This window comes from Dunckerocampus dactyliophorus, chromosome 1 (assembly GCF_027744805.1).
Source record: "Dunckerocampus dactyliophorus isolate RoL2022-P2 chromosome 1, RoL_Ddac_1.1, whole genome shotgun sequence".
Taxonomy (NCBI): domain Eukaryota; kingdom Metazoa; phylum Chordata; class Actinopteri; order Syngnathiformes; family Syngnathidae; genus Dunckerocampus; species Dunckerocampus dactyliophorus.
Window position 1 is genome coordinate 26,848,350 of NC_072819.1, and position 24,558 is coordinate 26,872,907.

A 24,558-nucleotide genomic window follows, 5' to 3' on the forward strand; every position below is an offset into this window, starting at 1 on the left:
TTTTGGTGTGGAAGGAGAAGAACCAGCGTCTCCCAGCTGCCTCCACTCAGCCCAAGTAGTGGGCGGCCTGATTAGGAGCAGGTGTGTCCAGCTGTCCTGGCTCCAGCCGAGCGCCCAACTGTAGGAGGAGAGAGAAGGACAGCAAGCGCCACAAAGCACAAAAGCAGAAGATCGTCACAGTACCCCCCACCACACCCCCAACGTGCTCTGGCCGCTTATCAAGTTTCTCCGGAAACCGGTGGTAAAAGTCGGTGAGGAGGCGTGGTTTGAGGATGAGAGATCTCGAGACCCACGAGCGCTCCTCTGGGCCGTACCCCTAAAGGTCGACCAGATACTGGAAACTCCTGCCCCTTCTTCTCACGTCCAAAACTGCCTTGACCGTGAATGCAGGGTGACCATTGATCAGCCTAGGAGGAGGAGCAGGCCCCTCAAGGCGGCTAAGAGAGCTGAGGGTGACGGGCTTGATGCATGAAACATGGAATACAGGGTTGCATTTGAGGGGATCGGGAAAGCGTAGCTTGACGGAAACAGGGTTGATGATCTTAGTTATGGGGTAGGGGCCGACAAACGTGGGATGCAGCTTTTTGGAATCAACGGCAAGGGGCAGGTCAGGGGAGGACAGCCACACCTTCTGTCCCACCTGGTAGCATAGCGTGGGCGTGCGATGGCGGTTGGCCACACATTAGATCTGTTCAGACGTTCTAGAGAAGGCCGCCCAGTGTTGTGCCAGGCCTGGCACACCCGGCGAAGGTGGGCTGACACCGACGGAACCGTGGAGTCGGACTCTTGGGAGGGGAACGCTGGTGGCTGAAAACCGTAGGCCGCATGAAAGGGGGACAGGCCTGTGGCAGAACTGAAGAGGGAGTTGTGTGCGTACTCGAGCCACGGGAGGTCTACTGCCCACGTAGTTGGTTGTTGGTGGCACACGCATCGGAAGGCTGCCTCTAGGTCCTCGTTGGTCTGTTTGGTCTGTCCATTGCTAAGGGTGTGATAGCTGCAAGTTAAACAAGGGGATGTACCCAGGGTGTTGCAAAAAGCTCCCCACATGGCAGAAGAAAACTGGGGACCCCTGTGTGACACCACCTCCGTAGGAATACCGTGAAGGCGAAAAACATGGCAACCCATCAACTGAGCTGTCTCCAGGGCTGATGGCAGCTTAGGGAGGGCGACAAAGTGCGTCATTTTGGAGAACCGGTCGACTATGGTGAGGATGGTGGTGTTGCCACTGGAGGGAGGCAAGCCGGTTACAAAATCCAGGTCGGGATGGGCAGGGGTAAAGGAGCCCAGCCGGGGCCTGATGGGATGCCTTGTTCCGTGCGCAGACCGAACAGACGGTCACAAACCTCAAGTTTGGTGAAGAATCTGGCGGAATGAAGTGGTGTAAAGGGGGAGTCCAAGGGAACTTTATAGTGATTTGATTGAGGGCCCGGGTAATCGATACAGGGACGTAGTGACTTGTCCTTTTTCTCCACAACGAAAAACCCTGCGGCAACGGGGGAAGAAGAAGGTCGGATAAGGCTGACGGATAGCGAGGAAGAAATGTACTCCTCTAATGCCTTCATCGCCGGCTTGGACACATTGTATAAGCAAAGCAGCCCCCTTTGTCAGGCAAACCGCCAGGCAAACGCTGGAGGGAGCGGTGTCGAGGAGCCCGGGAGGGTCGAGTGGGACAATGGGAGATGGAGTGTTCAGCCTCGCCGCAGTAGATGCAGAGGTGCAGGCGCAGTCGTCTCTCTCTCTCCGCGGTGGTGAGCCAGCCGCCTCCTAACTTCATGGGTTCCTCCATCATCCCAGCCGGAATGGTGTCGATCGCTGGAGATGGGCCTGTAATGTTGAAATGGGAGCCGGGATTGCCCTCCTGTCGTGTGTACGTGGTGCATCCCAGTCGCTGATTAAGCGCCTCCCCATGGTCGCACTGCCGTTTATCACTACGCATACGTCGCGCTTGAGGGAGCGCGGTGACTCCACTCCGCCGTCGCCCATGCTCCGTCTCGGCCAGTGAGGTGGGAGATGAAGAACGCGACCTTCGCTCGCTCAGTGGGGAAGGCGGCCGCTTGAAGCTCGAAATGAAGTTCGCATTGCGTGAGGAAGGTGCGAACGTCACCCGAGTCTCCCGAGAACCGCTCGGGTCTTGACAGCTGTGGGCAGGTGGGCAGGGTCGCTTGGAATAAGTGGGAATTTTTTGAATGTCTAAAATAGTGAATTTTGAAGTGCTTAGTTAGTGGAACATTTTCGTAATTGGAATGTTTTGAATTTGTTGAAAAATGTAGAAACTGTGGATGTTTGAAAAATGGCCCATTCATTTTCAATGGGAACATTTGGTGGAGATTTTAGAATTTTGGGAAATTTGGATAAAAGAGAGAACACGTTGCCTAGTGGTTACAATGTTGGCCACACAGTCAGGAGATGGTGAAGACCTGGGTTCGAATCTCCGTTGGGTTTGCATGTTCTCCCCGTGCGTGCGTGGGTTTTCTCCGGGTACTCCGGTTTCCCCCCACATTCCAAAAACATGCATGTTAGGTTAATTGCCGACTCTAAATTGTCCATAGGTATGAATGTGAGTGTGAATGGTTGTTTGTCTATATGTGCTGGCAACCAGTCCAGGGTGTACCCCGCCTCTCACCCGAAGTCAGCTGGGATAGGCTCCAGCATACCCCTGCCACCCTAATGAGGCTAAGCGGCATAGAAAATTAAAAACTTAAGAAAAAAGAAAAACTTAGCACTGTCATGCTAGGTGTTAGCATGCTAAAATTAGCATACTAGCATTTTTTGCTATTTTCATGGGTACACACATATATAAACACATGGCACTGTCATGCTAGGTGTTAGAATACTAATGTTAGCATGTTAGCATGCTACATTCTACTACTACTACTACATTCTACTATTCTTCTGAGTTTCTGAGTTTCTACACTCAACACATTTCTATCTTCATTGAACAAATTTAGACATTCATGCTTCATTCGAAGATTCATATATTTCAACAGCATTTCATTTCGGCTTCAGCTCATCTTTCCAAATATTTGTCACTTATTATTCATTTCAACATTCATAAATTTCAACAGCATTTCAGTACAGCTTCAGCTCATCTCCCAAACTATTCCTATAGTCATTCTACATTTCAAAATTCAACCATTTCTACAGCGTTTCAGTTCAGCTTCTGCATTTCTGTTTGGCATTCATTCAGTTGAAATTGCTTCCTCTAGTTTCTTTTTACACTTGTTACACAATTAAGTAGGAGTGTCACAAGAGCTCGAGAGATTAAAATTTAGGCACTAGCCTGGGATGATAATTGCTTTTTCCAAGTCCTTAAAATGCCTTTCCAAACATTTGGAGTGCACTCCTGAAATAAATTGATGATAATTAGAATATTTGACGGCCAAAGCTGGTTTATACTTTGACTTCTCATAAATTGCGAAACTTTCCAAAGGAGTAAGGAGTATGCTTACTGTTAGTGTCATTTGGTAGAAAAATGTATGTTAAAAGTATCTAAATGTCACTGATATGTGATGGGAATGAATTTCTCCAAATTGCATTGAATTCAATTCCACTTCCTGTAATTCAAATTCACATTCAATTTACCGTCCTGTGGGGTGGAGTCAATTCAAATTCAAAATCAAATTCAAATTTATCCACTGAATTGAATTGAATTGTGAAATTCAGAATTTTGCACAGGCCTAGTGAGTGTCCATCACAGGTGAAAAAACATACCTCTCCATTTGACGCCACCAGAGGGCGCTGTCGCCCAGCAGCATCCTCCCTTTCATGTACAAGTGCAGACAGCGTGTGTCTGGATTAGCCAGACGCGCACACGTGCACAAAAAGATTAGAGTGTCACATGGTGGCGTCTTATAAACACTGTCTGCTAGTAACCCTGCCACCCCCCCGCCCCCACCCCCACCCCACCCCCAGCTCTGAGTTGTCTCATCGGTCAGCAGCAGGAGTGGGCATAGGCTCCCGCAGCATCACGAAGGTGGAGCTTCTCCTTTTGACTATGCTGTAATACCCGGGGCAAGGGAGGGGAGAGGAAGACAGGATCGGGGTCAGATGGAGCCTAGTTAGTTAGAGTGACGAGTAGAGAGAGTGTGTGTGTGTGTGCGTGTGTGTGTGTGTGTGTGTGTGTGTGCGTGCATATGAGTGAGAGAGACCGAATCACAAAGGGAGGGGGAGAGCAGTGTGTGCATGTGTGTGTGTTCGTGTGTGTCAGAGGGAATCCAGTCACAAGAGGAGGAAGGGGCCATAAAGGCAGGAAGGAAAGAAGGGGGGCAATACAAGACAAGTGTACCCAGATTAAGAGAAAAAGATGGCTGAACCGGAGCTGAAATTACGGAGCAGTCGGGAGAGCGTCGCCAAGGAGAAGATGGGGGGTAGGTGCACTATACCACTGCCACATCACACTACACTACACTAATATGCACTCTGCTGTTGGCACATGGCGCAGGGCGGCACAATTCCACCATGTGGTCTGATGCAATGTTACCTTATGCAAAGGAGATGCCTCAGGATGGTGTGTGTGTATTTTGAAGTGACAGGTGCATGTGCTTCACTAATAGTCTGCAAATATGCACTTCATTTGTATTCCTCTGAAATTTGCTCCGGCCTGCTTGAATGCCTTAGACGAGCATTGTATTAGAATTTCTAATAACGTTATTGTACTTCAAGCTGTTGAGTTGTACGAAGAAAATAATGTTTTCTGTTGTAAAATGTCTTAGATTCAGAGACAGACTCTGAGAGGTTCCACTGTAGTTCATTGTAGTGTGTCCATTAGTTAGATTGCAACCGCTACAGTTGGCTTACACTGTTCACGTTGAGCCTTAGCAGAAGAGTAAAGACCTTCTTTATTGTCATGTACATCGGAGCAGTGGGTTTCTTTTCAGGGAGTCAGGTTTTGGGGAATCAAACCTGAGGCCCTTCAGTTACAGGGCACAAAGCTGGTAACTAATGAAATATAAAATAAAAAAGAACACATGTCAGGAACGTTCATTTATACACAGTGAATCTGCAATTGAATTGAACCACTCTGTATTAAATATAAACTACACTGCACTTGAAAATCTTTGGTAACTGTTGCACCTTCATGCTAACTAATCTTCTTGGATCACATCAGCTGAAGAAGACATGGACCAAAATGGCCAGATTGTTCCATCTCCATCCACCCCTATGGTCGCCACCCCCCCAGCTGACAAGGGGCATAGGATCGAACTCAAGCGCAGCATCACCCTCATCAACGGCGTGGGCATGATCATAGGCACCATCATCGGCTCAGGCATCTTCGTCACTCCGACAGGTGTGGTGAAAGAGACGGGCTCGGCCGGCCTTTCCTTGATCGTGTGGTCTGTCTGCGGGGTGATCTCCACCATGGGGGCGCTGTGCTATGCCGAGCTGGGGACCACCATCACTAAGTCTGGGGGGGACTACACGTACATCCTGGAGATATATGGCGAGCTGGCCGCCTTCCTCAAGCTGTGGGTGGAGATGCTTATCATCCGACCGTCATCGCAGTATGTTGTGTCACTGGTGTTCGCCACGTACCTACTGAAACCTCTCTACTCGAACTGCGCTGTGCCTGACAGCGCTGCTAAGCTCATCGCCTGTCTGTGTCTCAGTAAGTACCTTGTAGAAAGTAACTCCATGACTACAGTTCAGCTGTCAGTCGCTCATGGTGTTTGATCTTTTGTAGCTTCCCTGACCTTTGTCAACTGTATCAGTGTGAGAGCCGCTACCAAGGTCCAAGACTTGTTCACGGCCTCCAAGTTGCTCGCTCTGGTCATCATTATACTCTTTGGCTTCATGCAGATATTTACAGGTAAGTCCTAGAACTACTCATTAGCCTTCTGTTTATGTACATGCAACCTCTAAAACAGACGATACTAATTCTTTCCAGGGTCTCTGATATTCTGATTTAGTGACAATATGTTGTCTTATGAACCATATGAACAATGTTTGAGGTAAAATGTTAAAATTTTTGACGTAATGCAAGGGTAAAAAGAAGTTAAAGTGTTTAAGTAAAAACAATACATTTTTTAAAGTAAAAACAATAAATTGATTTCTGCTAGGTAGGCAAGTCAGTTTAAAATGCAAACACATTTTTGCGACCAGTGCAAGGCTGTCCTAGTGTCAGCTCTAGAATCAACAGGAAGGAGTTCATTTGTCTGTTAACGATGCAAAAATTAGGCTGTCACTAATGAGTAGAGAGGATCAGATGGACTGCTGTCAGATTGTTTTCACAGTTGCTGAGGACGAACACTAAAAAAACGCTTGTTTGTCTGCTGCCATGAGCGAGTGTGCACTCATGGACATTCTTGTGTACATAATAATATATTATAATCATATATATTAATATATTAGGTTCTGGAAACAAATATTATGAATGAAACCTACCATATTCCAGACTCCATATACTTGTACCATTATGCCATTGTTGTTATTTAAAAAATAATGCCTGTGCACTGAAGCCCCAGTCATGCAGCAATATACTGTACAACACGAGGCACACACAGACAGCATGGCGACCGTCTGTTCCACGCTACATCTACTCCTCGCTCACCCTCATTTGCAAGGCCACACCCACAAGCATTGTGCACAGCACTGTGTTGCCATGGCAATGAGGCAGCAAAGCATGCCGGCTGCTGTCACACACTGGCCTTTTCAGAGAGCTGAAGTGAAAAGGACAGAGAATAACGCATAATGAGAATAACGCGCGTGTGGTGAGGTCTCCCTCATTACCATCTGAAGGAGACAGGTAAAGGAGGGAACTAGAAACACATGCATACATAACACACACACAATAATGGTGAGCAACTGGACAACAGGAAACGCTATAAATTCAAAATGACCACACCCAAGTTTGACAATCCAATAAATATGAAGGAAACACGTCTGTGTAGGCTCTCAGTCGTACAGGAGTTGTCCATCGAGGAAAAGGCTTCTTGAGACGTCATCTGTACTTCTGTGAAGAAGTACAGAGAAGAGGTTTAATTTGGACCCTGTGTTCAGCAGGTTGCTGAGACCAAAACCCACAGCTCTTGGTCTTGCAAATGAGGTGAAGGCAGGGCCGAGCCAGAACAATAGATGCTAACAAGCCAGTATCAGAGTCGTTCATACCCAATTCAGGGAGCGACACTTCCCTTTTATCGGAGGTGTTAATAACAGGATAGGATTATACCACTACTCCGCCCAGGCTTAGTGTAACGAACCAATAGGAGGAGGGTGTTGGCACACCAATTCCGCCCACTCTTACTGTATTTTAGGCCTAAGCTACCAGCACTTATTAGTTCGCTGACGAAGCTCTTCGGATGAGGAGCGAAACGTCCGACACCTTCTTCACAGAAGTACAGATGACGTCTCAAGAAGCCTTTTCCTCTATGAAGGAAACACACAATAATCATGTGTTGTGTGTTTGTCTGTGTGTGTGTTTGTGCAGGTGATGTACCTTACCTGAAACCAGAGAATGCATTTGAAGGCAGCAAACTGGGTGTTGGCAATATTGTCTTGGCTCTGTACAGCGGTTTATTTGCTTTTGGAGGCTGGTAAGTCATTTGTGACATCATTACTGATCAGAAATAAAAACAGTTCTATCAAAGTGTTTTGCTTATCTGCACTGATGGAAACAACGTTAGGTACACTTAAACAAATGTGTCTAAATTGTGGCTTTGCAAAGATAACAATGCTTATTTATGAGTGACACTGCTTGATATTTATTGTATATAGCAAAATGTTTATTTGTAGTTGCCAAAAACGATTGTTTATATATTGTATGAATGAAAGTGAACCTGTAACTATTTGACCTTCTGAGGGGTTTACTGGGAAACAAGTTTAGTGGATTAGCGAGGCCTGCTGAGTATAAAGACAGGCTTACCTGTACTATAAAGGTGGCTATCTCTTAACGCTAGATCACCATGGTATCGTAGGCATAGCTCATAACCTGGTCCAGTTTATGTCCAGAGTTTCAGTTTAAAATCGGAAATGAAAGCACTGCTGTTTCACAGTGTTACTCATTCAAAGAGGGCGTCACTATTGAGAACACATTGGACTTCGGGGCAAGAGTATTTCGGGCAGCAATACGACAGGATTGACTTCTTCACACTGTTCCACTAGCGTTCCCTGATGAAATTTTCTATAAGAGAAATAGATTTTCAGCCAAGGAAATACATTACATTTGCTCACTTTTTTAGAAGAGTGTTAGGAATAAAATGTAATATGAAATATTTAATTTGTCCAATGTTAGAAGACGTACAGTATATGTCGCCGTAGTCCTTGCGTGAGTACCTAGCCCGTTGGTGTTATATTACACTTCAGCATAAGACACAAAAAGGTTGTCTGTTGTGATGTGACTGTGTATGGGCTACATATGCCTTCAAGGCCCTCACTGAGCACACAGAGTGGAGCCTTTCTGCATCCTCAGAATGGTGTGGTGGGGTATTAAATGATTCCGGCACCAAAGGCTTGGCCACAAAGTTTCTAGGCAACACTTTGGGCTGGAATTCTGGGTTTGACATTAGTAACTCTGCCTTGCACTCATCCCCAAACCGAAGACATCCCGCACTAACTCTCGTAGCCGATGCATGGCAATCATAAACACAGTCTTCAGACTAAGGAAATGAAGATCCAGATAGGGTCAAACGGAGGCAGACAAAGTGCTTGGAGGACTAGCTGAAGATCCCAAGAAGGAAGCAAAAGTCTCTTCGCAGGGCATCACCTCCTCACACCCAACAAGAACTTTGTTGCAAGGAGGTGTGCCCCAGGAGTCAACCCATCACACCGGCCATGAATGGTGGAAATGGCGGCAAGAAACCTCTGACAGTGGATTCTGACTGTCATTGGTCCAAAAGGTATTGTAGGAAGGACAGCAAATGATTGTCAAGTTTTCCTGGCACTACTCACTTAAGATCCTCCATCTAACACAACAAATATGTTGAGTGGAGGTTGCTCGTGAGGCCTGCAAGGTGTCAACCACATTCTTACTCAGCACCAGAGACTGCCAGCGCTGCTGTGGACCACACATGAAGATTCAAGGCTTCGGGACAAAGATGCCATAACTTACTCAGTCCCCGTGAGCCTGTCTGGCCTGTTGCAGGGTCAAATGATCTTCCTCTATTTTGAGGAGGTTGATGTACCATGTCTGACGCACAGAGTCCCGAATGCCTTGAGCAGGTTTGCTTTTCCAGACAGAACACCAGCCTGTTTGGGAGGCATCTGTTGTTACAGTCATGCTGGGTCCCCCTTGGCACAGGGGAACACCTTCCACGACAACTCTCGAGTTCTCCACCCATGCAAGGACTTTGAGGCTCTTGCGAGACAGTTGTAAGCCATATCATCCTGTCTTTTGGAAGCAAAATCTTCTAGCAGGCGAACCAATGCGGAAGCAATCTCTGGCACTGCTGAGCCAACACAGTGCACTGAGCATGACAGCTTGCTATGTACAGTACATTGATAGCAGTCAATCGCTTGTGTGTCAGAAAGGCTCTCATTGTGCCTGAGTCCATATGGAGCCCCAGATAGTTGTCTCTTTTCTGCACTCAAATTAAGTAAAGTGTAAGGGTAAAGTGAGGTGCACTAACACAGCTGCAGTACATTAGGTGGCCAGGCTCAGAGACAGGGCACACACAAGCCAGTCGTCCAAATAATTGGATTGGCTGGCCTTCTGTCTCAGGCAAGCAAGTGCAGCATCAGTGCACTTTGTGAAGGTCTGTTGTGACAGGGCCACTGTGGTAAACCAGTCACCACCCCAAATGGCCTGAAACAGATCCTTCAGTTTGAACATTCAGAAGGAGATTACTTCGAGGAATTTGTTCATCTGCTTCAAGTCAAGAATGGGATGGAACCCACCATTTCTTGGTACAAGGAAGTAGAGGGAATAAAACGCCTGCCTCTCCTCTTCTGGACCCAGAGGACATATTGCCCCTTTGGACATTAAGGCAGAGATAACGTTGGTGAGTATTGCAGAACGAAAACTGTCCCTCACCTTTGTTTGCAAAATGCCTCAGATCAAACCAGAACTATAAGCAGTAGCCCCACTCCAAAGTCTTAGCACCCATGGAAATGAGGTTCAGCTGATGAGCAGCATTAAGGCCGCTGAGTGGACTGAGGCACTCCCTGGCCACCACACTCCTGAGAACAAAGATGTGGCATTGGGTGTCTCTGTTGGTGGAAGGACGACTGTCTGCCTCCCTGAGAATCCTGGGAGGATTTATGCCCAACTGAGTCAGGCCTCTGGATGCTCAGCCACATTTCTGAGGCAACTCGGGAAACCAGTCTAAATGGTCTCTGCTGGCTATGAATGGGTACCGAAAATGGTACTTTTGTAGGCAACGATTCATTTAAAATCAAAAAGTACCATGTTTTGGTACCAAAACGGCAGTCTCTGTGGAGTGTCATGGCGCCGCTCCTAACAACATTCAATTCAGAAGAGAAGAAGATGGATCTAGAAGTAGGGGGCAATGTTTACACCAACAAGGAGACAAATTAAGGCTACAAAAGCTGAAATAAGTCAAATTTTAAGTATATGGACACAATAAAACCGACCTGTTTAAGAAATCCCAATGTTCTAGAAGAAGACACTTTTAATAAGTGACATGACGCCTGGACATATCTCAGTGTGTACAAACGACCAATATTATTTCACCACTAACCCATCAGTGCGTCTGCATTACTGATATGGGTGGCGGACAACTCTTCCTGTGGGGACTCAAGGGGGATCCCATCACTGGCTTGAGGCAAATAAACAACACTGCTCTCCCAGGGAAGCTGAAGCTGTGGTGCTTACAGTTTGGATAATACTGTCTCATCTCATGCAGCCCGTCACCATGCATAAGGTTACTGTACCTATCCCATGCTAATAGACTGGAGCGACTTGTAAACGTGCAAGGCATTTGGGTATGGCAAAGGAACTATGTCACTTTCAATTTCAAGCCTGGTAGAAGAGTACAAATGTACCAAAACAAGGCTGGAAATGTCACTCAAAGAATCTCGGGACTCATCCGTTAGACGTGTTACTCCTACTCTAGCAATGGGAAAGAAATGGAGACCAGATGCAGCTGTGGAACAGGCAAAGGCCGCCCTTGAACATCTGGACATAGTGGGGCAAGTTCAACAGGGCAGAAGGGGTCTTGGCTTGGGAGTAACAACACCCACATTGCAGAAGGCTACTCCAATTGAACACCGGCATCTGGTGGTGGAGCAGGTGCGCCACCAGGAGGAAGCAGCTAGATGTGCCATTGCCGTATTTCAAGCCAAACAAGGTGGTTGGATAAAATGGGACGGTGTGGAGAGGAGGGAAATCACCTGGAGCGAGCTGTGGAGCATGGAGTCCAACAGGATCAGTTTTATCACACATATGACGCCCTACCTTCTCCAACCAACCTACATCTCTGGTTTGGAGAGGATTCAGCTTGTCCCCAGTGTGCTGCCACAGCAACACTCAAGCACATCTTGGTGGGTTGCACCCAGACCTGGTCCTCTGGTTTAAATCCTGCCGGCAGGTTTTCATCGTTGGGCTGACAGTCCTGTGAGAGGAGGCGATTGAAGAAGCTAACAAAAGGACAAAACTGCGATATGCCAAACTGGCAGCAGACACAGAGAATCGGGGATGGGGCGTAAATGTTCGTCCAGTGGAGGTGGGCTGCAGAGGCTTTATTGCCTCTGTTCCATCATAAGGCTCCTAAAGGGGATCTGAAGCGAAAACAGACAGTTTGGGGCCCCAGTGCGACACCCACCCAGGTCTCATCAGCCTGCGGTGGGCCAGCCTCTGGGGAGGATGTCTTGTGAGAAAATGCCGAAACATGTCATTATAGCTGGGATTGTAACATCAAGTCCTAGCAAGAAAGAAAGAAATGATGTAAACAGAACACAAACTGCACAAAATAGTCTTCACGCTTTTCAGGCGTTCCATACTGTAAATAAATAAATAAATGACACGTAATGCCACAACCGCTGCCTGGCTCTTTGTTCCAGCTAGTTTTAGCTTTTTCTTTAGCTCGATTGGTACCTATCAGTCTGGCAGAGCAAAAGCGGACAGTGGCTGACTTTCTGACTTTTCAGAGGTAGATAAAATGCAGTGGATAAGATTGGTTGCATATGTAAAGGTCGGCCGGTTGCCAATAACCCAAAATTCAGGAAATCAGCGCATGCTGAATTAATACCTGTCTGACAGCATCATTCAAAACTGTAAAATCCCAATTTCTGATACAACTGTATTACTTTTAGATTAGATGCCTTTCTTAAAACTTAATGGAACATCTGTCTTCTCTTGTTTTTTTTCAGGAATTACCTGAATTATGTTACAGAGGAGATGATCAATCCAGAGAGGTGACTTAAATGTGATGGAGGTTTTTTTGAGGAGGGGTTCTCCTGTTAGTATCGGCTCGTGGGTGACTGAGAGCATGTTTGTCATCTGTCCATTGCATGCAGATGCAGAATGTCAAATTTAGCAGAAACAACAAGACATTTAATGCTAAATTTGAAAGGATCTAGTCACAAAGGGAAATTCAATTTTCTCTTTGCAGTATACAGTGGAACCTCCAAAGTCACACCCCAAATGTTGTATAATTCGGATTTCATTTGCTGAGACATTAGCAAATGCCGTGAAACTTCTGTAAGCATCTAACGGATTAACTCCACAAGTGTGTTTTTATTTGTTTTTCTTTGCTTTTTGTATTTCACAACCAGCAATGTTATGTGTAGGGAGCAGTTGTTTCGATATGAGAACAATATAGCGTCACAGAATTTTGTTTGACTTATGAGGTTCTACTGTATGTTGTGATGCATGCTTCACGTCACACAAACAACAAGAAGCAAAACCAGGATTCAAACCCTCTAGTACTGACTCCTAAAGCAACTTGTAATCCAGTTTACTGTGTTCTTTAATCAGATTTGTAGCTAGATTGCCATGCTTGCCTGAACACAAATGAATCGTACTACTGTATGTTGAAATGAACAATGTCCCAGGAACCTGCCGCTGTCAATCATCATCTCAATGCCCATTGTGACGGTTGTTTACGTTCTGACCAACCTGGCCTACTTTACAACCATTTCTCCTGAAGACATGGTCGAGTCCGAGGCTGTTGCTGTAGTAAGTTGTCATTCTTTACATATAATGTCCATTGCCTCTTAATATTTATTGATTCATGTCATTTGTGGCTTTTGGCAGAGTTTTGGGGAATACCATCTCGGTGTGATGTCTTGGTTGATTCCAGTGTTCGTGGGGCTGTCTTGCTTTGGAGCAGTCAATGGGTCCCTTTTCACCTCAGCACGGTAAAGAAAAACTTACACTAGTTTTATAAGTAGTTATTATTATTATTATTATTATGAAGGGGAAATTTGAGATTTGAGATGGACAGCTGCAAATGTGACAGACGGTTTCATGTAATGTGCGATGTAGAATTTCAGTTTGTTATTGTCGGCCAGCGTGATGTAGGCCAACTGGATCATGACAAAAAAGCAAATAAATGCATCTGCGCCTCTTGTTCCAGTTTGTTCTACGCTGGAGCTCGCGAGGGTCAACTTCCTGCTGCTCTGGGACTGGTCCACACTGACCTTTTCACACCGGTGCCGTCCCTCATCTTCACAGTAAGAAGACATTTACTAGCAGCTAGGATTGCAACACCGCTTCTTTGTTTTTATTCAAGTAACATTATTCCCAATTATGTGGGATTTGCAGGATGAAAAGGTTGAAGGAGGCAGGATGAACGTCTGTTGTTGAACGAAACAGTACATATACTAAACATTTAATCCAAATTTGTTGGCATTGGTTCAGGAAAAGAGAAATTAGTCAATAATCAGTCATCATGGATCCTCCCTTAAACATCACTTGAATAATTTAGCTTCTCAGAATGTAAGACTAAAATAATTCACATTTACTGTGTTTAATTGCATTTCCCACTCAATGTAAGTACACTCTTCAACTGTAGGGCAAGTAAAAATGTACTATGACTACTTTAACAAACATGTGTCTCTTTTTACTCTTTTCTCCCCCTCAGTGTGTGTTGTCCATGTTGTACGCCATCTCACAGGACATCTTCTCTGTCATCAACCTGTTCAGCTTCTTCACTTGGCTCTGTGTTGGCATGGCCATCGCTGGGATGCTCTGGCTACGTTTCAAACAACCCAACCTCAAAAGGCCAATAAAGGTACACTAGTTGGGTCTGAGAGCGGCATGTGAGAGCGCTGAGTGGTCTGTGCATTTTAACTTCAGACATTTTCTTTGCATTAAACCCGTTTGATTTTATATGATTTCCACTATTTTTCAGGACAGTGTTATTGGTTGGAAATGTGTAGAGAGAGGATTGATGTTGGCACGATGGCTCTTTGTTTTGCCATCTTTCATCATTTGCTTTGAGACAAATTGCCTCTCAGCCTGTTTGTTTTATGGAATGAATTAGTCAGTTGTTTATTTGTCCTTTGTCCTAGTGAGTGAAGCTTTGAAGTCAAGTCAGTTCACAGCATAATGTATAATACGGTAACTTTCTGAATACTGTAAATTGTCCATTTAAACGGATTCAGTAGTAATGTAGATTCACAGAATTCCTTGGATTCACGTATTTACACGAGCACTTGTTGCCAGGCGGAAATTAAAGGGTGCAAATATTTGTGCCTCGGCTTAATTTTATGGCAACTTGAGCTGCTTTCAGGACAGGGAGAGTCGGCAGAAACAGGAAGTCAGACCTGAAATATATGCACTATAATTGTATCCCGCCTCTTTATTAAATATTATATACACATTGGAGTGAAAAATAACACTGAAACTGAGTAATACAAATTTGGTTGTACACATTAAAATTGAGTTCATGTTAAATAACTGCAGGCTGATTGCTTCATAGGAGGTGTTTTTAGGAGCCATTTTTTTATTGGCCTCTAGTATCTATGATTGAGCCCTACTAGTCCTGTCACGATAACAAATTTTGCTGGATGATAATTGTCCTACAAATTATTGCCGATAAACGATATTATTGTCAGCATTATTTTGAGACCATTTTTTCATTAATGTAATGACAATATATGGCATAATAAAGCTAGTACACCATATCAAAAGCAATAAACTTACATTTCTCTTAAGTGGGTGTTTAACATTGGAATGTGAAGAGTTTTAAATAAAATAAATTAAGCAAACAACATAATACATGAAACAAACAAATACAGTACTAAATAAAAACCCCAATGGACTCTCAGTCTCTAAACTGCACTTAAATAAAAATCACAATCACAACATTTCTGATTTTTAATCAGTGTCAAAGAAACTGAGAAATAACCCAGAAATACTCTGAAGTTCACACTGTGTGTCAATGCAGACTTCAGGTCAGTTGCGTATACGCTTCCTTGATTCACGTCTAACAACATTGTGTGTTTACGTTTAATGAGGTGTAATGTTTTGTCAGAATTCGGTAAAAGTACATGTTTTGGATGCAGCAAAATGCGTTTGGTACACAACGAGGTGAATCACGGCAGCTGAAACGTAAGTTCCGCCGTACAAAATAATACAAAATTCATGTCACAAAGATGATGATGCACAAACGGGCTGACATTGATATCAGATCGTGTTTTGATACACAACAGGCACAAAGAAAGCATTCAACACTGTTTCCCCTTTTTATTCAATATGTTTGCAGTATATTTTCACAAGGCTATGGCTTCAAAGTAACTGCAATATCGCTGGTACCCCTTTAAGGAGAATCACCCATTTGTGTTTGCTTGCTTGTTACTCCTTACAACACTCACTTGCTACGCTCTGTGTGTGCACTCGCTAGCGCCCTGCCTCCCCACACTGGGACAAAGAGACTGAATGACTGACAAGAGGGTTCACTCACTGTGTTCATTCGGGTATCGAACCAAGGCAGGTGTTGAGACAGATGCACAGAGTGAACTCTCTTGTCATCCAGCCTGTTTGGTAGAGAGAGAGAGCAGGAAAACAAACATGCACATGCCATTGTATCGAGGTTGGAAAGACTATCAAGTTCATTTTTATTTATCGTGCGGTTTATTGATTTAATCATTATTGTGGCAGGCCTAAGCCCTACCATAGCAACCAATTCTGTTGATCCATGCTGCTGCTTTTACGACCACTAGTTAAAATGTTACAAGTTTTAAAGTAAATATTGTTTTTGCAATTCAAAACACTGCCTTTCACAGGAAAAGTAGAATTAAAACATCAGACAGGAAGAGAGAGCACTGTAATTTCGAACAAGCGTCTCCATGCGTTGTGTTACTGTTTTGCAGGTGTGTTTGTTCATCCCGGTGACTTTTGTTCTGGGGTGCGTCTTCATGATCGTCGTGTCCTTTTGGGCGGCTCCCTTCGAGTGTCTGATTGGCTGTAGTATTATTCTCACAGGCATCCCCGCCTACCTGCTGGGCTACAAGTGGAAGAAACCACGTGTGGTCAAAAAGGTGCTCGGTGAGTGAGGACATTTCTCGTATTTTCTTAGTATTTGTTCAGGCGTGAGCTGCGAGGCATTGATGACACTTTGTTATGAAATTTGTGCTCAGAACATCAGCTGGAGATCACACATGTGGAGATCACGTGTGCCGTGATGCCTGCAGAGTGTGTTTTTCTTTAAGCTGATCTTGTGTTTGATAACACCTGGCAACTCCAAACAAGAGAGCGATCCCTGTGTATGCAGGGGGAATGTTAGGACTATTCCTATAGGTAAAAATTCAAAAGTTAAAAAATCTGCTGTTTTCATTACTTTGAGATGGTGATCTTAATTTATTGTGATTGATAAGTTCATGTTTATTGAAGTTATTTTTGAAGTCTTTCATTAATGTTAAGTGAATTTTCCATTTTGGAATTTTATAATAAAAATTAGATTGAGCAAAGATGCGGCATTGATTGTGCAAAGATTGTGCCTTTAGCACATTTGTTCTCTTGTTCTCATATGTTCTCTTTCATCAAATAGTGAATTGCATACTACAGAATATGCAGACTTTTGCATGTACAACTCACTGCCAGTCAATATTGCACTTGGTAGTATTGGACTATCGTAAATTCCCGTGTATAAGCCGCACCCACTAAATATACAGGAAATACCAGATTTGTTGTTTTATAAGCCGCACCGGTGTATCAGCCACACGTATCCACATCATGAAGTGGCATATTGTGGCGAGCATGAGCGATTTCAAGAAACAATACAAGCTGTTGGTGTTTGCAAAATACAAGGAAGAAGAGTCAAGAGTATGCATTTTCAAAGAAAATTAAACCATTAACTTATTTGATAGGAGCCAATCGTGAGCTATGAAAAAACTTACCACAAGCTTGTCAACCCATTGGAAATTGCAGGAGGTCATTACTCAATATAACAGTTTGTCTCACGGTTTCATCTTGCAAGTGTTCCCATAATACATTTCGGTTGAGACAACCATTTCATTGGAAGAGCATAGAAAATGGTGCTGTAATGCTGCTTCTGTCCACCAGAGAGAGCCAGATGACCCACAGCCCAAAGCCCAGAGGGAAGCTGACGTCATTGCATTGCTCCAATGAATGCATTGCTCAGGCGCAATACCTTATGAGAAAACTTTAAAATGTTGTTTTTTTCATTTTAAACTGATATTGGGACATGTTTGTATATTTGTATATACACCTTTTGAGTATTAAGTTGCGGTGTGATGAATTTAGTGCTGTAAGTGAAGTGTTCTTTGAAAGGTGACACCGTGAATCAGACTGTTATGTTGTTATACTCTATATATAATGACCTATACTGACTTGCAATGCTCCTGATTGGCTCCTGCCAACGAAAGAACTATCGTTTCCTCACTGACTAGCGACCAGCACACTATTTAAACAATTATTAGTAGTTCTGAAGTAAAACAGATGTCACGAAATTTGAATTTAGCCATAAATTAGCCGCACCGCTGTATAAGCCGCAGGGTTCAAAGTTTAAGAATTAAATAGTGGCTTATACACCGGAATTTACGGTATAATAATGTTGATGGGTCAGTTAAGTCCTAGAGATGTGGTAACAACAGCCTGCCCCTGAGGGCCCAATGTGATTTTCTTATTTCATGGGGCCCAGAATTCCTGGTGGTGCCCCTGGCTGATAATAATGAGGTGTTTCTCCTCAGAAATCTTCACCATGTTCTGCCAGAAGATCTTCCTGGCCGTCCCAGAGGAGAAGAAGCAACACGAGGAGTCTGGATAAGGCTGGACAAAACTCATTAACATCCAGATATTTTTGTTTACACAAACATTTGCAATTTTTGTGTTGTTTGGCATTTTTTTAAAGTAGTGGGGCAGTGTAGGTTTGCAATCTTGGGTCAGGGTGGGCATACATGACTGTATGCACTTATAAGCTAACATTTACACTTCACTGTCACATTTGTGACAGTTTTTGTAACGTGCTTAACGTGCTTGTTGCTGCTTCATGCTCAAGATTGTAATGTTATAATGTGCATAGTTGTATTCATTGTATGACTGCCAAAAGCTGCATACAACGCACACTATAAAGCCTAAAATGTAGATTGTGTTTGTGTTGTTGTGGCTCTCACAAAAATGTCATAGGATTTTGCACACAAAAAAATAATGTCATAAAATACTAGTCAGAAACTTGACATTTTTCACGGAAATAATTTGTATTTACTCAACTTACTAAGTTTACATTCAGGTTCAGGTTTCTTTATTAAGAATTAGTTATTAATAATAAAATGAAATTAAAGTGCATGGCGAGAGAGGCATTGCATTAACATGCTCCTTCACACCCTGTTCTCCAAATAGAGGGTTTTTGTGGACAATGCCGCATCAAGACGATTTCCTACTACATTTTTGTGAGTCCTTGTTTAGATGTACAAATATGATGAAGGGAAAGTTCTTTTGTTTTTTAGATAAACCAAAAAAACACATTCTACACTAATCCTAGTGTGTTTAGAATAACATAAAAATGCTGATTATAAAAGGCCCGAGGTGTGTTTAGTCATGCCTTCCATACTACTAACACGACGTACGTGTTCATTAACAATAACTTTTTCCATATTTGTATTTTGTTTTGTCCCGTAAGCTGACATGTTGTGGTGTGTGGCATTCAGTTGAAACACAAACTGTACAGTGAAAGGAAATGTTTGTTTTTTTGACATAATGCTGCAATGTTTATTCACTGTAATGTGAAAAGATCAAACCTGTTAATGTGATCACGAGGTGGTCATTTGACTACATATAAATAAATAATGCACAGTTAATTAATTGTTGTTTTAAAAAAAATTAGATCAAAATAAATTTTCGAACTAGTTGAGACTGAATCAACAGCGCCTCTGCTGGCTGCAGCCAACTAGTACACTCCAGTACATCCAAGACGATACTATACTGCTTCATCCTCATTAGGGTCGTGGGGGCATGCTGGAGCCTATCCCAGTTGACTTCGGGCGACAGGCGGGGTACACCCTGGACTGGTCGCCAGCCAATCGCATCATATAGACAAACAACCATTCACACTCACAATGGACAATTTAGAGTCGCCAATTAACCTAACATGCATGTTTTTGGAATGTGGGAAGAAGCTGGAGTACCCGGAGAAAACCCACGCGCACACACGGTGAGAACATGCAAACTCCACACAGAAATGCCCAAAGGAGAATCAAACCCAGATCTTCCCGATCTCCAGGCTGTTCCTGTGTTGGCCAACATGCTAACCACTCGACCACCGTGCGGCCCTCATTGAGTATTATGGCCATAATACCACACGTAGCATTTATGTGAGAAGCTTTACAAAGACTTACATCAATGTCAGTCTGTAAATAGCATAGCAAGAATCATTGTAGTATTTGTATTTTGTATTGCATGTACCTATTATGTATGCTGATATTCCAGACTTGAAAGAATGTCACAACTGAGCCTACATCATTTGAAAAATAATGCTCTGTAACTAGCACAAAACTAACATCTTTTCGGAGGGGCTATTTTAAGCTAAATTGTGGCAAGATATAGCATAATGCACAATATTGTATTGTATTTATACTTGTATTTTCTTGTCACAATAAATCTGTTTTGTGGCCAAACACATCAGGTCAGTCAGTCAAAAACAAGTCAGGTTTGATTATTAAAATACAGGTATAGTGCTTATGATTTTGTGATAAAGTCTAAAATACCTAAATTGCACAATAGTTATGAGCAGCAAAGAGAACATGTTTATTCTTAAATTAAATCATTTTGTTTGCAAACCTCACAAACCAAATTGGACATTAAAGTCACACTTTTGAGCACAAGACACAGGAAGACTGAATGTCTTCACTGAACATACTGTATGAAGATAAAACGGGGGAAAGAAATCCTTCAATCATTGATTTGTGCTTAAAGGATGGACATCTCCCATGTTTGTGTCTGTCAGTGCATCGATGATGCCTTTAATGGTAATTGTATAATGAAACGCTGTGAAGACCAACTCTGTTTAATCATAATGTAACTGAAAACGCCTGCCAGTTCTTGTTAAACGATGTATATCAGTAACCATGGAAGGTACATGTAACAATAAAGCTATTTTTGTTCAATGTGCTGTTTTCTTGTTTTAGAAACATAAAAAAGGACATTTCTTCATGGTGGGTACAGTATATGTCTTTCCTTTCTTGTTTTTCTTATCTTAGTGTCTCCTGTCATATCCGCCTGCAGTGGAAATGAAAAGGTCTGATAGCGACTGATAGAAGCAGCACCTCTGGAGACAATATTGGCAAAACGACATTGGACAGCCATAGAGACAATGACTGTGTCTAAATCCGGGGTCTGCAGCCTACGAGTCCGCATTTGTGGGCTGTATGACGTCATCGCCACTCGCGAAGGCTGTCCAAATGTGGCCGACAAATGCGTCCTCCTCCTCCATTGAAAAAGAAGTTTGCATTCAAACCATCCTTCGTGGCCCATCATCTCCCAAGATTCTTTGCGCACTTCCGTTCAGCCCTTAAAAATGTCAACATTACGGCGCAAAGCGGGAGAAGCGTAAGTATTGATTTATTTTGATTTTTAAGTCGGAAGTATTTGTTTATTTGTGCAGACAGTTTGGGTGTAAAGTCTTAAGTCTTTCTACGACGTGAAAGTTTCACTTTGATCTTACTACCGCGATTATGTAAACACACGACACTTAATATTACATACATACATGGAACAAGAAGTCATTTTGGGTTTGTGTACATCACGTACATGTGTTATTGGGGAATTAAGTGTGTTAAATTTTACGAATGTTAATGTGATCTTGTGCTACATTTCTCTTCTGGCTTTAGAGCAGTCGTGGAGGAAATGCACGGGCTCACAAGCTCATACAGTAAACCAACAATAAACAATAGACTATGTACAAGTTTAGATAATATTTTGTCAAACAAAATGATGTTTTCAGTGTTTAACATGTCAATGAATAAATATTGTGCTGAAACTACTGCTCTTGTGATTTGCATCTTCCATATTAATTGCAAAGATTGAGGAATAGGGAGGATATGCTGCCTTACAAATGAGTTACTGTATTCTACTTCATATTTACAAATAATTTATAACAGGCTTAGCAAATGGCAGCAAGTGCTACATTTTAGACATGAATGAAAATACAGTGACTATTATTAAACATGTTTTTAAAATATGATGTGAGTATGACTGCATATGTGTTCCACCAACAAAGATGTCTTGTGTCTGTCAGTGGGACATGATGTGGACAGGTGCATGTCTCCACTGTCCTCATCATCATCCATCACGTGGGTGTGCAAGGATGATCTCCACCGCCATGTCACTAACCCTTTTCAAAGAAAATACTCTTTCTCAATTAAACACAAAAGATGTCAACCATAAACTTTATAAAGAACACAAACTACTAAAGATGATCATGATGGAGCTCCATGATGGAGCCAGGTATGTGGTACAACCATGGAACATCACTGATGGCCTCCAAACCTTCTCCTGCACCTCATTATTTCACCTGCCCTCCATCTTCAAACTGTGTCAGATGCTACATTGTTTTATTATATCAAGTCATATGTGATCAAATCATACACATATTAAAACTTGGTGGAGGTATTCAAATGATCCTAAATGCTGGCATCTATACATAACCAACCACATTTAATAAATAATGTGTTGTTGCTGATCAGAGTGTTGTACAAATGAACTAAGTAGCCAAAGCGTAATACATAAGTAGCTATTAACATTACTATAGTTAGGTTTAGCTCTGAGCTGGATATAAATCTGCAGACGGAGAAGCTCTCTTCTTTCTATTGTAAAACCTACATTTAAAAAAACTAATAACTTTGCTTCTATGATGTCACATTTTGTTTGCTCTCCTTCACTTTAGTTAGGTTTTCGTCCTCCTTTAACGGATGACACAACCAGGAAGTGGGAGGAAGGCTAGACCATCTTAATTCACAAGGCTGGTTCACCGCTTGAGGAGGAGCCTCTGAAAGTCTGGCCTTCGTCGACCGGGTAGGCTACTGGCCTTGTGGGCTTCAGACCCTTAAATAGACATAGCCAATGTTGTAAGAGTCATGCATTAGCATTGTTAGCATTTAATTTCATTGGCATACTACCCAGTTAAAATAGTTTTAAAGGCAAAGGCCAAAAGCCACTAAGTCAGTCTCAAACGGCGGGCCAAAGAGGGTAACAAGTAGCAGATCCATTTAGAACTTGTACAGTATGTATTTATGCATGTATAGTACCTCACAAAAGTGAACGCAGCCCTGACATTCTTTTAATACATAGTGATCAATACGCCTGACTTACATTGCAATGCTAGCAACTTCAAGCATTAGTAACTCATTTCATTGTAACCTTGGGGCTCAGCTAAATGTAAGAAGTGTAAACAGAACAAGCTCAACATCTACACTACAACATCAACTGGAGCAGTTCACAATCAGTATTTACCTAACAACATGGCAAATACCTAAAAGCTTTTAAATGAAATACACCTTACCAGAGATGTCCATTTCCCCTCCTCAGTCAGCCATTGTGGGCATGACTTAGCTTGTTGAACAACCAATTAGAGGACAAAAAAAGTGCTGATGTCGCTGTGGGCCTGACCCTGGGAGGCGAATCTGAAATCTGACATGGTAAAAAAAAAAATAGCCCCATTGCTAGTAGTGTACACGTTACATGGGCCAGCACTTGTGGTTCTGAAAGGCCTGGGCAAATTACACTGATATGGCAACACGTGGAAGCTGAAATCTGACTGGACAACAAAAATATTACATACACTAACTGGAAGCAGTGCAGCCAGTAAACATGCTACAAAATTAAGATATAGACTGTTGGGGTAAATTACTGTAATTTCATGGAACAAGTACTAGAATCTAAATTGTCATGGTCCAGGACTGAGAACTTACAGTTAATTGAGGGAAACAGGAACGCCAACACCTATTGTGACGCACTAAAGCAGAGCATGATCTGCTTTATTTGGAAACGGGGTCGCAGGGCAGTATTCTGACATGATGAGGAGCCCGAACACACCTCGAAGACGACCACTGCCTTGCTAAAGAAACTGAGGGTACAGGTGCTTAACCGGCCAAGCATGTCTCCAGACCTAAACCATATTGAGCATCTGCAGGGCATCCACAGATGCAAGGCTCTAATTTTATTTTGAACCTTTGAAAAGTGTTGGATTTTTTCTCCCTTAATAATAAAAAGTTTTATTTCAAAACAGCATTTTTTGTTCAGTTGTGTTGTCATTGGTTAATAATAAAATTTGTTTGATGACCTCAAACATTTAATTGTGACAAATATGCCAAAAAAAAAAAAAAATCAGGATGGGATACTTTTTCACACCACTGTATTTACCTATTTATGTATCTGTGTATTTCTGTATTTCATACATACATATATACACACATGTACACATAGTATCTGTGTATTTCTGTATTTCATACATACATATATACACACATGTATACATAGTATATCTGGCTTAAATCAGGTTTTTGTTGCGATATCACTATTATTAATGTTATGTTATTATTATCGTTATTTATAAAATAATAATGAAAATGAGGAAATAAGGTTGCCATGCACTATTTGACCACAAGGTGGTGACATTTTTTTTTAAGTCTATAACAAGGAAAAAATAGGGCAGTCGTTTTTTTCTTGCTATGTGCGACATCGTCAGCAGGTGGTGACAGAGGTGCATGACATACTGTTAATCAGTTCAAACCATCATGACACAATGGCCTATCCTCCTCAAAGAAGTTTTTGAAACTATAACATTATTTTACTCCGTCTACCAGGAAATGTAAGTGATATTTTCCATTATGAGTATTTTTGCTATTTTGTTTTCCCCACGGGCCGCACTGTGGTTTAGTGGTTAGCATGTTGACCAACAGAGTAACAACCTGGAGATAGGGTTCGATTCTCCCTTGGGCATTTCTGTGTGGCGTTTGAATGTTCTCCCCGTGCGTGTGGGTTTTCTCCGGGTACTCCGGTTTCCTCCGGAGACAACCTAACATGCATGTTAGGTTCATTGGCGACTCTAAATTGTCCATAGGTATGAATGTGAGTGTGAATGGTTGTTTGTCTATATGTGCCCTGCGATTGGCTGGACTGAGGTGTACCCCCCCTGTCACCCGAAGTCAGCTGAGATAGGCTCCAACATGCCGCCGCGACCCTAATGGGGAGAAACGGTATAGAAA

At 42.9% G+C, this 24,558-nt stretch overlaps 1 protein-coding gene across 2 annotated transcripts; it reads left to right on the forward strand.

The window, feature by feature from the left end:
- The first annotated feature begins 3,964 nt into the window (after positions 1–3,964).
- Positions 3,965–21,238, forward strand: LOC129188330 (large neutral amino acids transporter small subunit 1-like). Of its 2 annotated transcripts, none has more exons than XM_054788662.1 (11): positions 3,965–4,367; positions 5,108–5,605; positions 5,681–5,806; positions 7,424–7,529; positions 12,262–12,306; positions 12,946–13,069; positions 13,148–13,251; positions 13,470–13,566; positions 13,977–14,126; positions 16,322–16,384; positions 18,049–21,238. In XM_054788662.1, the coding sequence occupies exons 1-11, from the start codon at positions 4,304–4,306 to the stop codon at positions 18,205–18,207; spliced, it is 1,536 nt and encodes a 511-aa protein (XP_054644637.1). In that variant the 5' UTR covers positions 3,965–4,303; the 3' UTR covers positions 18,208–21,238. The 2 variants fall into 2 exon arrangements, with proteins under 2 accessions (XP_054644637.1, XP_054644629.1); XM_054788654.1 differs by having other exon boundaries at positions 3,970–4,367; positions 16,210–16,384; positions 18,049–21,236.
- The last annotated feature ends 3,320 nt before the right edge of the window (positions 21,239–24,558 follow it).

What these genes read in the sequence shown, in the direction of transcription:
- LOC129188330 (XM_054788654.1), top strand. Translation starts at nt 4,304, where the DNA reads ATGGCTGAACCGGAGCTGAAATTACGGAGCAGTCGGGAGAGCGTCGCC. An exon ending in TTATTTGCTTTTGGAGGCTG is followed by an intron (nt 7,530 to 12,261) that starts GTAAGTCATTTG and finishes GTTTTTTTTCAG; the next exon opens with GAATTACCTGAATTATGTTA. An exon ending in TCCCTTTTCACCTCAGCACG is followed by an intron (nt 13,252 to 13,469) that starts GTAAAGAAAAAC and finishes CTCTTGTTCCAG; the next exon opens with TTTGTTCTACGCTGGAGCTC.